A 21,422-nucleotide genomic window follows, 5' to 3' on the forward strand; every position below is an offset into this window, starting at 1 on the left:
GCTAGGATGGCCCAACAGCTTTAATTCGTGGATTCCAGAAAAAGACATCGTTGAGGCGTAATTAACTCAGATGACGCAGCTCTACATACATTCATTCAACACTGAGCATAGACTGAGAAAGCATGAATAAAAAGAACAACAATGCAGGCTTCTATGTAAGCCTCTTCTCGAATGCTTCAGCACATGTTTACCCGGGTAATAAGATATCTAATTTTAGAACAAAGCTAGCAAAACCTATTGTTTTGGATCAGCCGTATGAGGTCGCTGTTATAGAGATACAGTACCCACGCATATGGCGGACTTTTCCACAATCAGATTCGGAAGTGGAAATTCAGGACCCAGTCAAAGATGGAACCTTAGCCGTAACCACGATCGAACTGTCTGTGGGCCATTATGCATCTGTGGAACAGATAATAAAAGAATTTAATTTTAAATGTCAGCAGCACCAAGCCACTGGAGACATTAAAATGCAGTACAACGCAGTTAGTAACCATGCCTGTGTTATGGGGCCTAGGGGGACTATTCTCACATTTAAAGGGAGACTGGCGGAAATCCTAGGATTCAAAACAGGAGACCCGTTTGTACTTCATTATAAAAACACATATGCCCCACACCCCGCAGACATATACGGGGGAAAATATAACATCTTTATTTATGCAGATATCGTTGATTACCAGCTTGTGGGTGACGCCCACGCGAGGTTATTAAGAGCTATAAATATTACAGACGATGACCGCCGCTTGCCTATTCTACAATTTGACAGCCCACACTACACACCTGTGTCAAAGACATTAATCGACGACATAGAAATTGATTTGAAAGACGATCGAAATCAACACATACCCTTTTTATATGGCAAAGTGTTTGTCAAGTTACACTTCCGACCGATAACCCAGCATTTTTGAAAAAAAAAAAAGGATGGCCGTCTACAACACTGATGACTCAAAATATGTAAAATACTACTTATCACAGGCTGGTGGAGAGCTCGGAGGGTATGTTGGGACCAGTACACAATATGGGACAGGTCTGGGTGGGTTGTTCCGTAGCTTGTTTAGATTTGCAGTACCGCTGTTTAAAAAAGGAGTCAGCATAGTCAAACCACACCTAAAAACAGCCGCATCGGGCATAGTGTCTGATGTCATAACCAACATAACCAGACCCTCAACCACTAAGCAGGACGGTAACGGCTTGTATGTGTATACGCCCAAACCATCTAAGACCCCACCCCCAGGGCAGCCGTTGTCTAAAAAGCGTAAAACCACAAAACCTAGCAGGAGAGCCACCAAACGGACACCGTCACGCAGAGTGAAAAGACCCAGAACCAGTCGTTCAAAAACTGCAGCGTTTGACATATTCTAAATGGCACTGTTACACAGTCATTCGGGAGAATGTGTAAAAACAGAGCTCGATCTTTTTACTGTCCCATACACACAGACTAGCATTGAGAAAAGTACATTTATTGAAATCCCACCTGTATCTGCAATCACTGATGGAGGGCCGATCGAGTTTTACATCTCATCGTCGGGTGAAGATTACCTGGATCTAAATGACTCATATATCTACACACGGGTGAGAATCACAAACGCTGATGGCTCAAACCTGGCTAGGGATGCTAATGTAGGATTTATTAATTATCCTGGATGCAGCATATTTAGTCAAGTCGATATTAATTTGGGAGACCGGCTCATTAGTCAATCATCCAATACATATCCATACAGAGGTGTGATAGAATGTCTTATCAATTATAATAAGGACACTTTAGACACACAGTTCAGCACCGGGTTATTCTGTAAGGATACATCATCACACATGAATGACACATCTATAGAAGGAGAGAACCAGGGTCTGGTGACCAGAGGTGGCTACACAGCAAATAGCAGTATTGTTGAATTGATTGCACCAGTACATGCAGACCTGTTTTTTCAAGAAAAACTGTTACTTAATGGAATCGACCTGTCGCTGAAATTTGTGCGCTCTAAAGACGAATTTGCTCTCATGACAGCGGATGCCAATGCATACAGAGTTAAAATTGTCTCAGCCAGTCTCTTTGTCAAGAAAGTTAGTGTATCACCAAGCGTCAGACTTGCACACAGCAAGGCATTGCACCATGGCATTGTCAGGCTTATCCTGCTAAACCATTCCAACCAAATTTCCAGAGAAAACACTATATCAGAGAATTTTACCAGCTGATACAAACCACAGGAAGACATTTAAAGGACAGATCCTTGGCCATAACACGTGACGACTTTGGTAACGGCTACACTTTATTCTGTTTCAATCTGGAAGCTGACGAAGGACATTCAGGGAATGTGTCGTTAATTAAAACTGGGAACGTGAGATTGGAAACCCGTTTCAGAAATCCACTACCCCGTACAGTGAACCTCTTGTGTTATTCTGTATTTGATTCAGTCATTGAAATATCTAACATGAGACAGGTGCTCTTGGACCACTATTGAGACAAAAACGGTCATGAACACTATAGAACTATCAGCCGTGGTCGGCGGCATTATCAATAAAAACACACATTTCCTAGGCGTGTTAGCCTATGATCAGCTAACCACAGAACGGCTTCAAAGACTCCCCGCTATGGGTATTGTAAACACCCACCCTTCTACGATGCCAGGGGAACATTGGCTTGCTGTTTATATTTCGAGAGACAGACGCGGTTATTTTTTTGATAGTTTTGGACACTCGTTAGACAGTTTTCCCCCAGCAATAAAGATGTTTCTTCTAAAAAACTGTTCCACTGTTTTATGTTCAGGAAAACAAGTGCAGAACGACTTCTCCATCACATGTGGTCAACATTGTGTGTTTTTTTTATATCATATGCAAAATGGTGTATCTTATGCCCGCCTGCTTAACATGTATGGGTCTGATTTAATTTGTAATGATGCTATGGTGTGTCGATTTGTCAACAACATACAACCTGTTGCTGTATGCAGTGATTATGTGTGTGTGCAATATGGATACTGATATGTACTAATGAGAATAATAATAAAAACAACATGAGAGCATGATTTAATCGAGTCAATGGTATTTATTATCAAATCTCGTATATATAGATATATAGATTCATAACATACTTTGTTTAAACATAAAAGAAATCAAACATTAACCAGTAATAAAAGACATAAAATATTTAACAGTAATAAAAGAAAATAAAACAAAACAATTTAGCAGCAATAAGTGAAAAAAAAAAAACATAACAGTAGAAAAACACCAAACAGCAAATATTTTTAGCAGAAAAACAATTTCTGCAATAAGAAAAAAAAACCTGAATTCAAAAATCCAACCACTCTACAGGACCCCCCTTTAATTTGTTTTTTTTATTCTTTATTTTTTTTAGTGTACTATGTCGCAGCGGTCCACCGGGGGTGTTCTTTTTTGGTGTGTGTTTTAAAAAACCACGGTCTTCAGACAGTGTGTGATCGGTTTTATACAAGGCGACGGTCTTACGTATGCCTGTGTTAGATATGGCTGATAACGGTATGTTTAAATCTGAGAAAGCTTTTAAAAACTCTGTCCAGCCGATAGGTCTCAAACCCTCAGAAGGTGTGTGTGTGGTTGTGACGGCTTTAATTAGATCATAAATGTGTGAACCAGGGATGGTGTGTTTATCAACAACAATTTCGCCTTTGTCATTGTAAGAGATCAAGTGTGGCGAACGGTTCACCGCTGATAGAATAAGTTCTGCATTCCTCCTACTCCTTTTAGGTATGTGTGTTAAAACATTCTCCGCAACAAGATCCCTCACCCCGGCATCACCATGAACAGGCGATGTGTCCGGTGACTGGGGTTGCACATCCCTGTTAAATTGTTCAGGTAATGATAAAGACAGTACATTCTTTTCACGGGCACCTTGTCTCACAAGGGTAAGGTATCTTTGGAGAATATCGCTGTATTTTTTAGCCTTCTCATACGCATCTATGTCAGAATCTTGTAACACTTGTAACATCTCCTTATCCAACTCGTGCTGAGACTGTTGTCTGATGCTGCCTGTTTGCTGCTGCTGCTGCTGCTGTTGCTTTATTAAGTCCAACTGATGTTGGGGTACCAAAAACATCTTTTGCACATGTTCCATTTTCACCTGTTTGCTATCAGACTGGTTATGAAAGGGATTGCAGCCCCTAATAACGGCAGTAAAAACCCTCCAGATTGGTTGATTGTCTTTCTCTTTTTCAAAGTTTTTATTTTTTTGTCTGCAATCAGTCTGATTATTGTTTTTTTCTTTTTTAGCTGTTTGTACTGCTGATTGGTCAGTGGAATGTTACCATGCAATACATTAAAGGCTATCTCACACAATGCATTGATAAAATCTAAATTTGAATTACTAATAATAACTCTGCGTAGAGTAGGAGGAGCCCTGTATATCATCTCCAACAGAGACAGATTCCTCCGCATGCGTGATGACATCCTTTCACCTCTTTGCTGATTTTTGTTTTGGAATGTAAACAACCAGACGGTCTGATAGTAAATTTGTTCTGAGTCTTAAATAGTCCGGGGTCTTAGCTTTATAGACTATTAAAAGATACCCGTATGTTGTGGATGTGGCATCATTAAACGCTTCTATAAAATATTTAGTATTACCCGGAAACATTTGCCTACCTAAAAGCATAACCTGATATTTATCTCTCGGATTTTTAAACAATATTAGGTAATTAGTGTTCAAGGAAATGGTTCTACTGGATTTTCCTTGAATAAACAAATTCTGAACTAGATATATACAACTCAAATTCCTATGATGCACATACTTTGTAAACACATTTTGTACTTCTAAATTGTTAGCTGCGTCGTTCATTACATCGTCTATAATTAACAAATTGTTCTTTTCTGTAGGCAGAAGGGTGTCATCAGCAAGAGATTCGGGTATACCGTTAACAAAGTTTATGTTTCTTATCTTAAGAAGCTGGTCATATAGTGGCTGCCATCCTTATCCCATAGTGATTCGGGTAATTTGTCAGGGCCTTGGAAGGGTGGCCATATCAGGATACATGTTTTAAAAATGCGCTAAATGTAGGATACATGTTTGAAAAATTATACATGCTTTTAAAAATGTGGTAAATGCAGGTTACATGTTTTAAGAAAGAAAAAATCTGGATGCATGTTTGAAAAAATAAGCAGGGTAGCTGTTTGAAAGATACGGTACAATACGTTTTTTGTTTTTTTGGAAAGAATCAGTCTTTCAGAGAAAACATTAGCAGCCTCCTTTGTAACACTCTGTGACCAACCGTAGCTGCCCGATTTTCACCACGTCCAACCCCACCAGATTGTGGTATGCCTCGGCGATGGCGTCAAAGACTTTCCTTACCGATTTCAGTTCGTGCAAGAGAGTTTCCGCCACCATGCGGACTTTGACGTCGTCCATTTTGATGTTGCGGGCAATCAGCAGATGTTGAATGGAAGGAATGAAGCGAGGGGTGAGGAGTCTTTTTCTGATGCTGTAATAATTTTCAGCGTAAAAGTCATCCACCAACACTTGCAGACACTCATGCTGTCTCTGGCTGGGGTGATCAAACTTGCAGCCGTTGCATTTGTCAGTGAGGTACTTGTTGATTACTAGGTTGACTAGGTGATACACAGCTGTTTTCACGGTATCGATAAATAAAGAAGATGCCCGACCGTCAAGCTCGACGGCTTGCTGCTGCTGCTTCTCCAAGGGGCTATAGTAACCGGGCGTGTCAGGTACTAATGAGCCCTCGTCCGAGGAACTGTCCTCCTCCTCAGTGTGACGCAGGGGTGCAGAGTCCATCCTTCTCGCTGTTTTGAGATTAAAAAAAAAAAGGTTTTTGGAGGAATGAGACGGCGGTCTTGTTTTAAAATAACAGAAGGTGGGGCGTGATCCTGAAGTGGGATGATCTTAAAGGGCGGGTAGGATATGTAGCGTTTGAAATGCAAAACGTCTCCTTATCAGCTGGAAATATTAAAGCCAGAACTTGCAACATGATACTTTTTACTTCATGTACAGGGTTTCCAAAATAAATTTTATTTCAAGTAAACAAACTAATACATTTGATTCAGGTAAAACAGATCATCACATTTATTCTTGTAAAGGGTTTTCTAAAAAGTTTTATTTCATGTAAAGCGTTTCCAAGGCTGTTAGCCGCGTTGCCCTGTATTGAACTTATTTACAGTTTGTCAGTAAAGGGTGACATGCACTTCTGGCCCCTGTGTTGAATGAGCCCATGTTGGGTTTGTGAATTTGACACCTTAAGGTTTTGAAGTTGGGGATACATGCTCCTGGTGAGCACAAGATGTCTGATATCAGCTTGACATCTCAGTTATAAATGGAATTCAAAATGTTTTTGGAAGTATGACTAACGTATAATCTGACTTCTAAGGTACGCACGCAAAGGCCTAGAAGACAAGGGGACAGTTTACTTTGTGCTATAAAAACACAAACCTTAATCTTTGATCCTCCAATTTTATCTTTCTGTTCTGGTTTTAGAGTCTCTGTTTATTGAGTCGTACTTTGGGAATCACCCTGTTGTGAGACAAGGGTACGCTGGGAGAGAATATGGCATTATACAAGCAGAGTGTTTTGGCTGTTTCTGTAGATCTAAGAAATACACCTGTTATTGGTTATTAAAAAGAGTTAGCTGTGGTGCAGGTTTAATTTATAATTGTTGCATGAACTGTTAAAGAATTAAAGACAGCTTTACACCGATAGTGCAGGCATTTTTTTTTTTTTACTTAAGTAAAAGTATAGCTGGTGTCAGAAATACTCAAGTAAAAGTTTGATAATTTATGGGCTCGGAAATGTGCTCAAAGTAAGAAAGTCAAAGTAGTAACCTAGCTGAATATTGCCCTGTAATAAAATAATATTAGTAGGTGAGAGTACAAACTTAGTCTGGTGGTGAACAGGCACAAGAGGGTCAGAGGCACATTTGGCAGCCAGAGCCAGGGTTAGAGTTCAGAGACCCTGAGCCTGGTGGTTGGGCTAGCAACATGGTCTGGTGAAAGAGTCTAACATCCATGCATTACATGGTGTTGCGGCTGATAAAAAACAAAACAAACAAACAAACAAAAAGCCTATAAACTGACCCCTTGTTTAGAGGTGATTGTCAGTTTGCTGGGTTTTTTAGAGACGCTGAGAGTGAGAGAGATCATGTTCTACATTACTTTAAAAGTGATTTTCAGAGCTGTTGATGTATGAAACACTGTCCATAGAAACATGGATCAACTCTGTTTATGGCATTGAGTGTTAAATTGTGACAGTTTCAATAAAGTCTGCAAAATTCTTGCATTTATACTGGGGAGCTAGGAAAAGTTAGACCTTGGTTGTACTATTAAAAATCAGTTTCATAAAAAACCAATTAAACCGATATGAAGAAGAATGTGTTTGTAAAACTAGTGGTAAAGTATGGGAACTATAAGACAGACTGTTTCTGTTATCAAAACAGTTTGTGTTGTTAATCCTGAATGATTCTTGGTCACAACATTTTACTCCACACACATTTGGAAAATCGCATAGTTTGACAATAAATATCCCAGTAAAGACACTTCATTTCTTAAGAAATATGCAGAGGGAGTGATCTTTATCAAAAGTAGAAGTTATATCTTTAGCTAAACCGTTGTACACAAGAGCTTTAAAAATCTATAGTGTGTGAGGTTGTGTAAGTAAGGGTTGGCTTGCCCTTCTCGCCCACGTGTGACAAACCATCTGTTGGATCATGGATTTGATGCCTCAGCATTGTGAAAGTGGGGAAACATACTCCTGGTTGAGCATACGATTTCTGCTTACAACTTAGAATCTCAGTTCTAAATGAAATTAAAAATGTTTTTGTAAGTATGGCTAATGTATACTTTGACTTCTAAGGCATTCACACACACACACACGCACGCACGCACGCACACAAACAACATAAATACAGAGAAGAAGAGGGTGTAGTTTATTACGCATCATAAAAGATATCACTAATCTTTCAACTGTATCTTTCTGTTCTGAGTTTAGAGTCCTTGTTTGTCGTACTTTGGGAGTCATACTGTTGTGATACTGGGAGAAAGGGGTAAGGTGTGAGAGGCAAAACCATCACACACAAAACTTCAAAAATCTAAAGAGTGTGTGGGACTGCTAGCTGTGTCGTTCAGCAATAAACTTATCTACAGTGTGTTAGTAAAGAGTGACTTGTACTTCTGTCCCATTAAACAATGGTTTAAGAAATTTCACTGCAAACTATAAAAGGAATCTGGGTTTAAATAGAACATAGCAGATGTTGTCTAATGTACTACACACTTTGTTTATGAATTTGGTAAACTGTTGCCTTTGTACCTGTGCTTCTTGGTGGTATTGATTGAGTCTAGCTTCAATCAAACATAATTTATCAGCTATTGAAGCTATATGACTCTGTTCAGCAGGCTGAGCGTCTGGAAGCTTCATGTAAGCATCATACGCCGGTGATATTTGAGAGTCTGTTATGCCGCCTTCTTCGAAATCTATGCGTGAATCAATGCTATTTCTGTCACATTCTGGGGTGGTGGGTATATGAACTAGATCAAAATCTGATATACTGTACTCAAAAACATCAGAGAAATCGCGAGGTAGCCACTCACTCGGGGGTGTTGCAGGTTCGCTGATGAAGATCTGTTCTGACTCTCCACTGTTGCACAAAGCTCCAGGTTTTTGTTGTTCTGGGAGGTCGATACTGCTTAAACATTCCAAAAACGTCTGGAATCGTACGGTGTCCTGATCATTATGAGGAGGGGTGCTGTTCTGCAGTCTGTGAAGATAGATAGACATGTGTTAAAACATTTTATACATGTACCCATTTCAAACTGAATAAGCGTGTCTCCCTCTCTATCTCTTTTTATCTAATTTATATATGCCTATGCTTACCTTGTAGTGTGCGTTATTCGGGATGGTCCTGCTTCTCCACACACCCGGTTCTCTGGCGTGGCTCTGTAGGTGTAAAACGGTCAGTTTAGAACATTTGTAATTGTTTAAACCTCTTTTAAATTTTTTTTTCTTTTGAAAAAATAATACACAACTATACATCCCGTTGTATACACACCTGATGTAAGGTTGGGCTCTGTGGTCGCGGTGTCTGAATGTTTTCCTGCTCAGTTTGTTAACCCTGGAACAAACAAAAACGTTATTACATAATTTAAAACAATCGCTAGTTTAAAACATACATACGTTTTAAAATCCAGTAATGCTGTACACACCTTGTGCCTGTTAGAGGACTAGTTCCAGCTGTAAAAGCGCCCGTTTCTAAAGAAAAGGGCCCTGGGCCGTTCTCCCGAACTCCTAAAAATTAAGCTTTTGTTTTAGGGAAAAAAAATAGTTTGAATATCCTATAATATGTTAACATAACACTTTTTAAAAATCCAATAATAGGTTTTGTTTTACTTACCGTTTACGATGGCCATGTTATAAAGAACGATGTTAGTGTTGATCATCGCAAAGAAAATGGTGTGCTCTGCAGCGAATCTTGAGGCGTAAATGGCTCAGGGTTTCGGGCTCTGAGCGTGTTTTTTTTATATAGGGTGGGTGTTTCCAAAAAGAAAAGGTATGTCGCCAATCAATTTAAATGAGACCCTTCAGGGCTTTTGTCTTCTCAAGGAATTACAAAGGAGCCGATACTTCAGACAATAGGCGGGGTCGCCACCCGACTGGTACACCTGCCCCATTTACCTTGTCGAGGAATTACAAAAAGAGCCAATACCGGCAACTTTAAACAATAGGCTGGGCCCTTGTTCGCATGGTACTCTCAACTAGTGATACCCGCGGTGGGCTTTTACAATCCTGAACAAATTCAAACAATTAGCCAGCTGTTGAAAAGTTGGAGCGGGTCTGGGCGACTGGTTTTAGAAGTATCACTGTAGCGTTTATTTTCTAAAGGGCTGAATGTTATTTGTGACTATCTGTTGTGTTAAAAACTACTCTGAAACCATGAAACCCCTTACAGAAGAAATGGCCCGTTTGATCCGTTTTTAAATAAATAAAATGCTTGCATCGGTGCAAGGTGTTGACACCAGAATCACAAAATGAGTGTATTTAAAAGACGATTAGTTTGAAAAGAGCGATACTGGTTGCTTTGGGGGAAAAGACGATATTGTGTGCAGCGTTTTAGAAGTATCACTGTAGCGTTTGCTGAATGTTATTTGCGACTATCTGTTGTGTTAAAAACTACTCTGAAACCATGAAACCCCTTACAGAAGAAATGGCCCGTTTGATCCGTTTTTAAATAAATAAAATGCTTGCATCGGTGCAAGGTGTTGACACCGGAATCACAAAATGAGTGTATTTAAAAGACGATTAGTTTGAAAAGAGCGATACTGGCTGCTTATAGCATTTATTTTCTAAAGGACTGAATGCTATTTGTGACATTTACTGTGTTAAAAAACTAGCTGGCTTTGTCTCACTCTTAGTTCAACATTCCGAAATCCCGACTTTTAAATAAAATGATCGCATCAACCCTGGAAAGAAACCCCAGTAGATGTGTAAAAACTAGTTAAATTAAAACTAGGGGTTTGATTAAATGAAACGCTTGTGAACATGCTGACATCACCCATTCAGAAGAAATTCCCATTTGCGCCATTTATAAAATAAAATGCATGCCTCACTGCAAGCTGAGACATTGTCAGATTTAGAAAATTAGTGTGATTAAAACACTATTACCAACACTTTTGACTAGAGCACACCCTCTTTGTTAAGGCGCACTGTGAACCAAAACAGCTTCCACTCCGCCAAGAATGAAACAAGAAACAAAGAATTGCTTTTAAGAACACATGCATAACTGAATGTTGCGATACACCTAAGTGATAAAAATAGTTTAATTAAAAACCCTATGGTTTGATTAAATTAAAACCCCGTTAAAAACACAAACTCATATAACCCCTCTGATCCCCTGTGGTATTTCCACACCTGAACACGCATGCGCACACACACACACGAAACTGGTCAAATCGGTTTGGTTGGCCGCCATCTTGGACTAGTGCCATCGTATTACTGAACGCGCATGCGCACACGCACGAAACCGGTAAAACCGGTTGTCAAACCGGTTTGGTTGGCCGCCATATTGGACAGGTGCCATCGTATTACTGAACGCGCATGCGCACACGCACACGCACGAAACCGGTCAAACCGGTTGTAAAACCGGTTTGGTTGGCCGCCATCTTGGACAGGTGCCATCGTATTACTGAACGCGCATGCGCACACGCACGAAACCGGTCAAACCGGTTGTCAAACCGGTTTGGTTGGCCGCCATCTTGGACAGGTGCCATCGTATTACTACTCTCAGTAGCTCAGTCTAAAAATAACACAATCGCACATGCGTGCCGTGATAACAATCCATGGATTTGTGTGGAGACTTTTGAATAAACAAAGTTATGACTGAGCTGAAGTTAAAACTCTGGTGTAACTTGAGACAGATCTGGGATTCATTCTGGAAAGTTTTTGGATTTCAGTCATGGCAGCTCTAAAATTTCACTGATATAAACACAAATTTTTTTAAAACGTAAACATTTGCATTAAATATGGTCTAGTAGTGGCTGTAGCACAAGAGATAGAAAAGGCCATGTATTAATTAGAGGGTTGGTGGCTTGATCCCTGGCTGCTCCAGTCTGCAGGTCAGAGTATGGACATGATACTAACCCCAGAGGTTGCAATCTGATGTGTTCAACAGAGCATAAATATTACATAGAAAGCACTGAGGCACAGAAAAACGTACATACTTGTGTTAAATATACACTTGCATATAGAGAATTATTCTTTAACAATCCTTGACAGGTGAAGGTTATGTTTTTCTTGCCTTGTGCAGACCTATTACTATGACACTCCATCGTGAGGATAATGGCAGCTGTTTGTTCTGGTAAGTAATGTTTCTGATTGGTTTCTAACAGTTTTTATTCTTTCACTTGCAGTCCTGGTGGAGATTTATACTTAGTTCTTTTTGGGTCAGGCTTATAGAGTTATTAAATCTTTTTTTAAATGACATTTTTGGCCATTAGGAAAAAAACAGAAATAAAGTTTCACTAAGAATCTTTAGACGCTCCTAAAAACCTCTAGTCCCTGCTGCAATCTGCACTCTAAGGGATCATCTAGGAATAGTGATTTTTTTTTTCCTGAGGTCTGATTGGTCAGTAAGTGGAATTTTCCTGCCATTGAGTCTCTAATTAGGAAAATAAGATGCCCTGGAGCAAGTTAGGTCTGCTACATTGTGATGTACCTTAGTAAATGAAGCAACTTCAAAATCCTGAAAAAAAAAAAAAAGAGTTAAAACTGAAGTTAATCTGTAGCTCTGAGCAGGTCTGGGATTATTTTGGGGGTGATCCAGTTTGTGAAACAGCTCTTCAGCATTTGTTTGTGTGATACAGCTTCATGTGACTCCACCTGCAACATTAGAGCAGTGAAGAGGTGGACCGGTCAACAAGCTCTGATAGCAGCTTCCTAAAATAAAACTTAAGTAACACCCCCACCCCCACGCTGGGGTCAGACTAGATTACAGACAGACAGCTGGAGAACAGACGGAGGAAAGGACGAAGCTGAAACTCAAGGGAAACACTGGATTTCTGACAGTGGTAAACAACTTCAGTGACTGAAGCTGTTAGACTGAAATCTGACATTCAGTTTTTCTGGCTCATTGTTTATCTCAGTTTCCTTCTTTTTGTTTATCTGGCCATCAAGATGGTTGTTATTAATTTTCTCCATTAAGCTGGGCTGTCTGCTTTAGGCTCTGAGTGCACACATTAAAAGGTGCTTTTTGTGGGTAATTCCACTCTTCTCCTGATGAAAATGATCGCTGTGAGTGTGCCACCAACTTCAATCAGAGCTGTTCTCAGATGATGATAAGATCTGTAAAAAACACAAAACTTTAACAGTAAAATAATCTGAGAGATTAATGCTTCACAAACTGGTTAAACTGGTGAACTTGAACTTTGAACTATATTACACTTTCTGCCTCCAAGTGTTACCAGCATGTCTTTAGCAGCTGTTTGTCCAGTATTTGTTGGTAGTGAACATGGGGGCGCTTGAGTTTCCATGCTTTTAAGCTTGCAGGTAAACCTTGTTGTAGTTATTTTTATTTTTTTTTAAATCATCAAACACTGAGTTTGTACAAAGTATGTTCAGAAAGACTTTGCAGCTTCTTTTCGTGATAAAACGATTAAGTTAGAAACAATAAATATCTGATTGGTGTCACTTCCCATTTGTTACAGTGACATCATGGCAGGACCCAGGATCTCTCGCTCCACATCATCTGCTTCCAGTCTGACTTCTGACGATTATTCTCTCTATAGTAATCTGAGTGAAGAAGAGCTGCTGCAGCTTGCAATTGAGCGCAGCCTAACTGACACACATGGCAACACCACCGAATCCAACACCATCAGTGCCAACAACACCATCAGTGCCAGTACCCCCAGCTGTGTCCAGCCTTCTCATTGTCCTGACAAACTGAACCCAGCCATAAACACAAACCAGCCCAGCTACAGAGCTCAAAATTCATTTCAAGCACAGACCACAGCACACTACAGCTCACCAAACCCACCACCTCAAAAGCCTCCTGATCCGTGAGTAGCCTCCATTTTTATTCTTAGTCTCTTCTGACCAAGTATGTGGATAGTTGAATATATTTAGAGCTTCGGATCATTGATGAGTTTGCATGTAGAGTGATTGATTGATTGTTATTGAATGTGTTCTGATTGGATGCAGACCCTGTGTCCTTGTTCTCATTAGCTGCAGGTTCTGTGTCTGTGTCCTGATTGGCTGCAAATCCTGTCTTCGTGTTCTCATTGACTGTAGTTTCCTTGTCTGTAGTTTGATTGGCTGTTGTCTTTGTGACTGTGCTCTGATTGCTTTCTCTTTTTGGAACTGTGTCCTAATTGGCTGCTGTCTCGTCAGGAAGACATTTGATGGGACAATCAGTCTGTTTGTCACGGGTTCTGGGAAGAGGATGGTGGCATATCGCAGACATGATGGCAGTCTGGTCCACATCTGTCCCGAACCTGAAGAGTGAGTTTAGTTCTGCTCCTAACATGTACATCCATTTGACTCACCTCTGAACAAGGTGTTCCAGTTGGCTGATTGGTCTTGTCACTGCAGGGAGGAGGAACCTTTGTTCAAAGCAATCCGTGAAGGTGATGCAAGCAGAGTGAAAGCACTTGCAATGTGCCCAGGAACAAACTTGATGTTGCCGAGTAAACCGGGCTGGCTGGCAGTTCACCAGGCAGCGTGGTTCGGCAAGGAAACCTCTCTGCGCATGCTGCTGTCAGGTAGGTTCACCTATTCAAAATTACAGAGAACAACTGAGCACACCTGCAATACCGTCTTTGGTTTGAGCAGCTCAGCCTGGGATGATCAACAAGAGGACAGAACATGGCGAGACAGCACTGCTGGTTGCCGTCAGTAGAGAGCATCTGGGATGCGTTGAGGTGCTCCTGGGAAGAGGAGCTGATCCTGACATCCCAAACTATGACAAAGAGACACCACTGTACAAAGGTAAAAGAGACAGGACACACATGGAGAAGAGAAACCCCCCCAAAGAAAAACAGAAATGATGATGCAAATGGATGAAAGGGTCCTAACCTTTTTTAAATGTAGGATTTTTATCCCATCTTCATAAGTTTTAATTAGGAGATTAGACTCTCTTTGACATCCAGTAGGAACAGCTTCACCAAGCCACTAAAAACAACCAATTTGACCAGCTCTGCATGAAATTTTAATCTACGTGGACTATATTTTGGAGATTGCCAATTTATAAACATAGACCGAGCAGTCATACCAGCATGAGTCCCAGCTTGAATCAACTGCATCTGATTCTTGTTTGGGTGAAATGTCCCTTTTATGTCTCCAAAAGTTGATTCTGTTCATCTGGACGTAGCGTTTTCAGTGGAAGACCGAAAACACTATGTTCAGATCAACAGAATCAACTTTTGGAGATTTACTTTTGGAGATTTACTTACCTGGATAATTGAGAATGTATCAAGATGTCCCTTTTATGTGTTTTCCAATCTGTAGCCTGTGAGAGGAGCAACCCAGCAATTGTGGCAGTGTTGCTGAACCACGGAGTAGTGGTGAACACTCGCTGCATTCAAGGGTGGACAGCACTACAGGAAGCTGTTAGCCGAAACAACCTGGACATCTGTGAGATGCTCCTGAAGGCCGGTGCCAAACACAGCATCAGCAACATGTATGGCATCACACCACTCTTCACCGCTGCTCAGAGTGGGCAGCTCGCCACGCTGCGTTTTCTGCTCAAACATGGTAAATAACGTGGTTAATGAACTTGTTGCACACTGAACACCTCTGTTGCCACTGAATTAACTCCACCTTTGACCCCACCCCATCTCCCATTTTGCAGGTGCTGACATCAACAGCCAGGCAGCTGATGGCGCGACAGCTCTGTATGAAGCCACTAAAAATGGACATGAACAAGTCGTTGAGCTTCTCATTTCCCAGAATGCTGACGCCAACAAACCAGGAAAGAGGGGACTGCTACCTCTTCATGTTGCCGCCCAGAGAGGAAGTGACACGTAGGTACACTATGAAATGTTTACCGAGTTGTGCAGACTCACTGGAGTTAATTTGGTATTTAATAGTGGCATTGTGTTAAGTGTGGCTACCTTGACTCATCCAGGTATTAGGTATCTGGAGCAATTTTAGGGAGCAACAGCATTAACTTTAAGTGTTCCCAGTGTTTCTAGACCAAAGTAGCGATGGGGTTTCGGCCACAAGTGGCCCAGATGTTCCTGGGCACAAGTGGCATTCTTTCTGGCCATGGTGTTTCTGGTCATAGGGGACCCAGGTTTTTCTGGTGCTAAGTAGCCAAAATGTTTCTGGCCATAAGTGGCGAAGTGTTTCTGATTGTAAGGGCACTAGGTTTTACTGCTTGTACAGGGCCGAGGTGTTTCCGGTTGTAAGTGGATAAAATGTTTCTGGCTGTGAGTTGCCATTGTTGTTCTGACTGTAAATGCCCCAGCTGTTTCTGATCGTAAGTGACCAAGTGTTTCTGTCCGTAAGCGTGACTAAGGTGTATCAGTTTAGGCTAATTGCTAGGTGTTTCCTGTTCCCAGCATAGTCTCCATGTTGATCCCAGCCACCAGTAAGGCCAGAGTCCGGCGGACTGGCATTAGCCCTCTGCACATGGCAGCAGAGCGTAACCGTGATGATGTCCTGGAGACTCTAATCGGGGCAGGGTTCGATGTCAACACCCAACTATCAGAGGAGTGGTCTAGGTTGTACGAGGACCGCCGTAGTACGGCACTCTACTTTGCTGTTATCAACGACAACATCGATGCTGTGCAAATGCTCCTGACTGCTGGCGCTAACCCAAACTTGGATGTGTTCAAGCCTGTGATGGTAGCAGCAAGGCAGGGCTGCATCCAGACCATCACACTGCTTGTAGAACACGGCGCTGAGATCAATGCTACCATCCCCACCCACCCCACTACTTTCCCTGCCGTGTACATGTTCTCAATGAAGTACCTGCCTATGTTCAAGTACCTGCTAGACCATGGAGGCAATGCCCTTTCCTGCTTCAATTGTGTGTATGGCAGTCGTCCTCACCCACCAATCAAAACCAGTCGAACAGAGAGGGATGAACTCCATGATATCGACCAAGCTGTCCCAAGAAGAGCCATTCAGGTGACCTCTATTTTTCCTTTTAATTTTATGTTTATCTGGTAAAATGAAACAAATCCAGGTAAAAATCAAAACAACAAAACCATTACCATAGCTACTCAGGTGGCCTTGTTTGAAACGGGGTATTTAAAAACTTTGTTAATGTGTGTGAAAAGGGGACATTTAAAGACATATCCAGGATAACTTTTTATTATCTAACAGTGATCATTAACATTGTACATAAGCCAGGTTATCTGAATCTAGCTCTGAGTGCATGCAGTTGGGCTGTATGCTTGGGTAATACCTGAAAGTACCTGGCAAAACCTTACTGCCTAATCACAGTACGGCCTTCAGGTGACCTCACGATAAAGTTAAGGTGTAACTAATTGTTTGATACACTCACGGACTGACAGTTCTGTGAGATGATATCCGTCCCCAGTATCTGTCGATGGGCGGGGCCAATTATTGATGTCTTGTTGGATTACGTCGGCCATGTGACTCTTTGCTCCAGACTGATGGAACACCTGGACAGTTACTCTGAATGGACCTGCATAAAGGAGAAAGCGGGTAAATCAAAAAGTGATAATTGATTCTTCTGCAATTTTACTGATTTCAGTGTTAATAGTTATTCTAGTGTGTTTCCAGGCTAACCAGTCTGTTTGTTTCAGCTCCACCGCGCCCACTGCTGCAGCTCTGCAGGCTGCAGATTCTTCACCTGGTTGGTCGCCGTTGGTTGAAGAAGTTGCCACTCCCTGGGGGTCTGATCCGTTTCCTGCAGCATCAGGAGTTGATGTAGATTGACTGATGTTTATAATCTGGATGGTTTGACTGAGAGTTATTGATTAGCTCTGATTTTTATTTTTATTTTTTTTAAGTTGGTACCCTGATGGTGCTGGAGACAGCAGTGGTAATCCACTCTTAATGCTGCACGAACCTTTTTTTTTTTTTAGTTTGGATTTTGAATAAATAAATGCCACAAGTCAAACCCCAGGGGGCACAAAGACTTGGCCTAAACAGCCAAGATGACTCTGAACTGTCTCTGACCGATTTTGAGTGATTCAAAGTCCAGACTCAAAGGTTTTTTTTTTTTTTGGGGGGGGGGGGGGGGGGGGGGGGTTGTGTGTGTGTGTGTGTGTGTGTGTGTGTGTGTGTGTGTGTTTGTGTTGTTTGATGTGTTGACATACTGCAAATCAATTTCCCATTGGGGACAATAAAGTTACCACTGAGCACTGAGACTGATCATCTGGGGAGACTCCTGAAGGTCTTCACTAATGACTCCCACCTAAATGGAGACTGAGAGGGTCTTTCTGATCAAGCAATGCAAGGCCTGCATATTTACCCAGGAATCATTTGAGGATCTGAAGGTTTCTTGTTCTGAATAATCTGAAAGAATAGAAATAATTATTTTTTTAATGACAAAAGAAACAAGGAGAAAGACTGTGATCCTCATTTTCAACTCATGACATTGTGGAAGGACAAAAAAAAAATCAACTTGACGGGGAAATGATTAAAAAAAAATACAAAAACAAACATATTCTGATTTGCTCAGGGTTAATATCCCGAAGAAGCAGACAAGATGTCCAAAGCTTTCCTGACTTCACTTTATCTAAACTGCTTTTTGCAAGGTTTGAAATTATTTGTTTAATTTTCTTTAAATGATTCTAGAAGCTTTATTTCCCAAAGTAACTGTTTTTTTTATCATTAATTGTTCATAAATTGATAAAACAAATCTGACTTCACCAAGCATTTTAAAAGGAAGATACATCCATCCATTATTGAGTTGTAGGTTCTTAATCATACTTTTGTCCCTGAATATTTAAATTATTCCACGTTAAACTGGAATCTGGTTTCTTCATTCATTTTCACCTTGTTTGAGTGAATATTCTGAAATATCTTGATAAGCTCATAATTTAGCAGTGCTCTAGTGTAATGTTCAGATGAACAGAATTGCATCATTAGTGTACAGTGAGAGCATTTTCAGTCTGTTACTAGACAGATTTGTGAACTGTTACAAAGATTTGCTGTTAGTCTGAGAAGCAGTGGTGATGGTGAACAGATGTTTTGTCAGCTGTTTTTGATAAATTGTTACTGAGCTGACAGCACAGCAACCTCTCATCTCTGTGTTTAAGTCTCTGTACCTCACTAACAAAGACTGTTGATTAGTTAATTGATTTGACTGTTTACTGATGTTTTGATGTAAATCGATTCTGTTTTATTGTGAAAGGGCCTTAAATCTAGCCTGGAAGAAACAAAATATTACTTTACCAGGAAAACAACCAGCATCATCCTGAATCGACTTCAGTCCCACTCCAGGTGAGCAACTTTAAGGTCCACATTGAAGCAGTCCTAACCCGGTCCCAGCTCCTCATCAGATGCTGCTTCACCTCAAAGTCAACTCTTCCATTACCAGCCAATTTTCACTGCCTGGTGATGGAAGAGGTTACACACATAATGAAAGTAATGGCTGCTATAGGTAAATCAGTGTGAGAGGAAACACCCTATATGAAAGTGTTTGTGTTTTAAATGTTTGGGTCTGTCAGACTGGAAATGAGCTGCTATATTAATAAAGTTTAGGCTGTTTGAAGGCAAAGAAAAACTGTCTTAAAATCCAACTGTGTGAGAGAACAGACTGATCAATATCACAGCTTTATGATTAGGACACTGAAGAACTTGATGGCTTATATTTGATGATTTCATTAAATTAATGAAATTTCATTAAATTATCAGCTGAATTTTATCATCTGAGACTCTCAACTATAAGATTATTCAATGAAGGATCCAAACTGCCACAGAAACAAGTAAAAGTGAACAAAGACAAACGAACATGAAAATGATTAAAATCAGTTTGTATGCAGTTATATTTGATTTCATACTGACTTGTAGTATTAACGCGCTGATGTGTAATGACGCTGTTTAAACAGCAGGCGGCACTGTGTAACACATGACGTAATCCTTTGGCATCAGGTGACTTACCCGGAAGAGAGAGACGAGACTTCACGGGAACAACAGCGTTCAAAACACGATCCTGCAGCTGGATTTTAATTTGAAATATCAGCGCGAAGGAAGGTAAGAAAACATGAGCTAACAGGCAGAGAGGAAGATGGAGGCCGGCAGGAAGCAGCTCAGTGTGTCATCTACAGGGAAGCCGTGCGAGCATCTATGGCAGCAGGAAAGAGGGCCAAAGACACACAGCTATTAGCAGGCGTTAAATCAGATAAAAAATGAATGGAGTCTGGTACAAAGCTCACAGCGCTAAGTTGAAATAAATCAGAACAAAGACGCAGAGCTACATGCTAGCACAGTTTGGATTAGAGAAAAATGAATAGTCTGGTGCAGAAACCACAGCTCTCTGTTAAAGTAAATTAGTGCACGGAGCTACATGTTGGCATACTTTGAATTGGATCGGGGGTGGGGGAACTCCAGTCCTCGAGGGCTCTTGAGGCTGGAGTTCTCCACACCTGGATTAGATGAAAAGTGAATTGACTAAGGTGGGAACCGTGGCTCAGGGGGTTGGGAAGCATATCTGTAACCGGAAGGTTGCCGGTTCGATTCCCGGGCTCTCTGTCCTGGTCGTTGTGTCCTTGGGCAAGACACTTTACCCTACCGCCTACTGGTGTTGGCCAGAGGGGCCGATGGCGCGATATGGCAGCCTGGCTTCTGTCAGTCTGCCCCAGGGCAGCTGTGGCTACAACCGTAGCTTGCCTCCACCAGTGTGTGAATGCGAGAGTGAATGAATAGTGGCATTGTGTGCCTTTGGGTGCCTTGAAAAGCGCTATATAAATCCAATCCATTATTATTATTATTATTATTATTATTAACTGAACATTAAAACCTGCAGTCTCCAGTGACAAACTGTTTCTTAGATTTAAATCAGATGGAATTGAAATTGACAGGGGCAGAGATTGTTTATCTCAGCACTGATGGAGTAGTTATTTCATTGATCCTAACATTGATTGTTGATTTGCTCTTTTGGATGATGTAATGACCTCTGACCTGTTACTGGATATAAGAGCACTGATGAATGTTGATCTTGTTTTGATTTTTAATCTGTTTCTTCCGCAGTATGGAGGATGATGAACTTCCGTCAGAGGATGGGATGGGTGGGTGTGGCTTTCTACTTGCTGCTCAGCGTCATGGCGGCGTACTACATCTTTGAGGTCCACAGCTTTAGTTTGGAACGTGTGCAGAGAGCAGGTACCAGCCCATCGGCTCCACCTCCTGCTATCACTGTCCATGGATCACTACTTCCTGTGTGGATGTGGGCATTGATCTTCCTGCTGCCATACTTGCAGCTCTTTCTCTTCTTGTTCTCGTGCACAAGGGCGGACCCCCGCGCTGTTGGATACTGTGTGCTTCCTGTCTGTATCGCCCTTCTGTACAGCCGCCGCCATGCCGCCAAATTGGCCAATCACAGGGCAGCAGGATCGCTCATTGACACGTAGGGGACGACCAATCAGAGAGCCTCCCACGTGATGAGGGGTGGGATGACAGCAGGACTAGTTTGTGATGTCATTTCCTGTGTGCCTTTTAAACACTCCTACAAGTTTTGCCCTGATTGCGGCCTGACAGGAAGTTCTGCCGCTCTCAGTACAGACTCACAGCACCCTGTGAAAAAAGCCCCTCCCACCAGTGGCAACCAGTCTTTTTCCCCTCTGTGTTTTTTTTTTTTTTTTTTTTTTTTTTTTTTTACTGTTGTGACATCAGTAATGTGTTGTGATTTGTTGCTTGGCTGTGAGTCACTTTATTTGCATTAGTTATTTGTTTACTGACAATGCAGTGATGTTGCCATGGTTACCTGATACATTATTTAGGTTAAGGTTAACTGAAAACCTCACAGCCAATCGGTGAGCAGGATTCCTCCGAAATG

The 21,422-nt window shown here is 41.3% G+C and overlaps 3 protein-coding genes and 1 long non-coding RNA gene across 7 annotated transcripts; 2 read left to right on the forward strand and 2 right to left on the reverse strand.

The window, feature by feature from the left end:
* Positions 1 to 406: 406 nt before the first annotated feature.
* LOC309689106 (uncharacterized protein) lies at positions 407 to 9,251 on the reverse strand. Its single transcript, XM_082505276.1, has 5 exons — positions 9,163 to 9,251; positions 9,009 to 9,071; positions 8,834 to 8,896; positions 8,551 to 8,717; positions 407 to 5,757 (listed from the first exon to the last, which is right to left on the reverse strand). The coding sequence occupies exon 5, from the start codon at positions 5,747 to 5,749 to the stop codon at positions 5,195 to 5,197; it is 555 nt and encodes a 184-aa protein (XP_082361402.1). The 5' UTR covers positions 5,750 to 5,757; positions 8,551 to 8,717; positions 8,834 to 8,896; positions 9,009 to 9,071; positions 9,163 to 9,251; the 3' UTR covers positions 407 to 5,194.
* On the forward strand, positions 9,166 to 17,618 carry LOC309689102 (ankyrin repeat and SOCS box protein 2-like). Its single transcript, XM_082505269.1, has 10 exons — positions 9,166 to 12,519; positions 13,156 to 13,506; positions 13,838 to 13,948; positions 14,039 to 14,208; positions 14,279 to 14,434; positions 14,954 to 15,199; positions 15,297 to 15,468; positions 16,009 to 16,579; positions 16,969 to 17,122; positions 17,224 to 17,618. Exons 2-10 carry the CDS (start codon positions 13,163 to 13,165, stop codon positions 17,349 to 17,351), a joined length of 2,052 nt encoding a protein of 683 aa, XP_082361395.1. The 5' UTR covers positions 9,166 to 12,519; positions 13,156 to 13,162; the 3' UTR covers positions 17,352 to 17,618.
* LOC309689110 lies at positions 16,539 to 20,586 on the reverse strand. 4 transcript variants are annotated; one of them, XR_014271259.1, is made up of 5 exons: positions 20,549 to 20,586; positions 17,895 to 18,979; positions 17,207 to 17,327; positions 16,959 to 17,102; positions 16,539 to 16,614 (listed from the first exon to the last, which is right to left on the reverse strand). It is a non-coding gene; the product is annotated as an uncharacterized lncRNA (long non-coding RNA). The 4 variants fall into 4 exon arrangements; XR_014271260.1 differs by lacking the exon at positions 20,549 to 20,586 and adding an exon at positions 19,529 to 19,614; XR_014271261.1 differs by lacking the exon at positions 20,549 to 20,586 and having other exon boundaries at positions 17,895 to 17,938; positions 18,821 to 19,336.
* tmem251 (transmembrane protein 251) lies at positions 19,501 to 21,341 on the forward strand. Its single transcript, XM_082505275.1, has 2 exons — positions 19,501 to 19,621; positions 20,618 to 21,341. The coding sequence occupies exon 2, from the start codon at positions 20,626 to 20,628 to the stop codon at positions 20,995 to 20,997; it is 372 nt and encodes a 123-aa protein (XP_082361401.1). The 5' UTR covers positions 19,501 to 19,621; positions 20,618 to 20,625; the 3' UTR covers positions 20,998 to 21,341.
* The last annotated feature ends 81 nt before the right edge of the window (positions 21,342 to 21,422 follow it).

The sequence above is a fragment of the Aulonocara stuartgranti genome, assembly GCF_965226115.1.
Source record: "Aulonocara stuartgranti genome assembly, chromosome: 15".
Lineage (NCBI taxonomy): Eukaryota > Metazoa > Chordata > Actinopteri > Cichliformes > Cichlidae > Aulonocara > Aulonocara stuartgranti.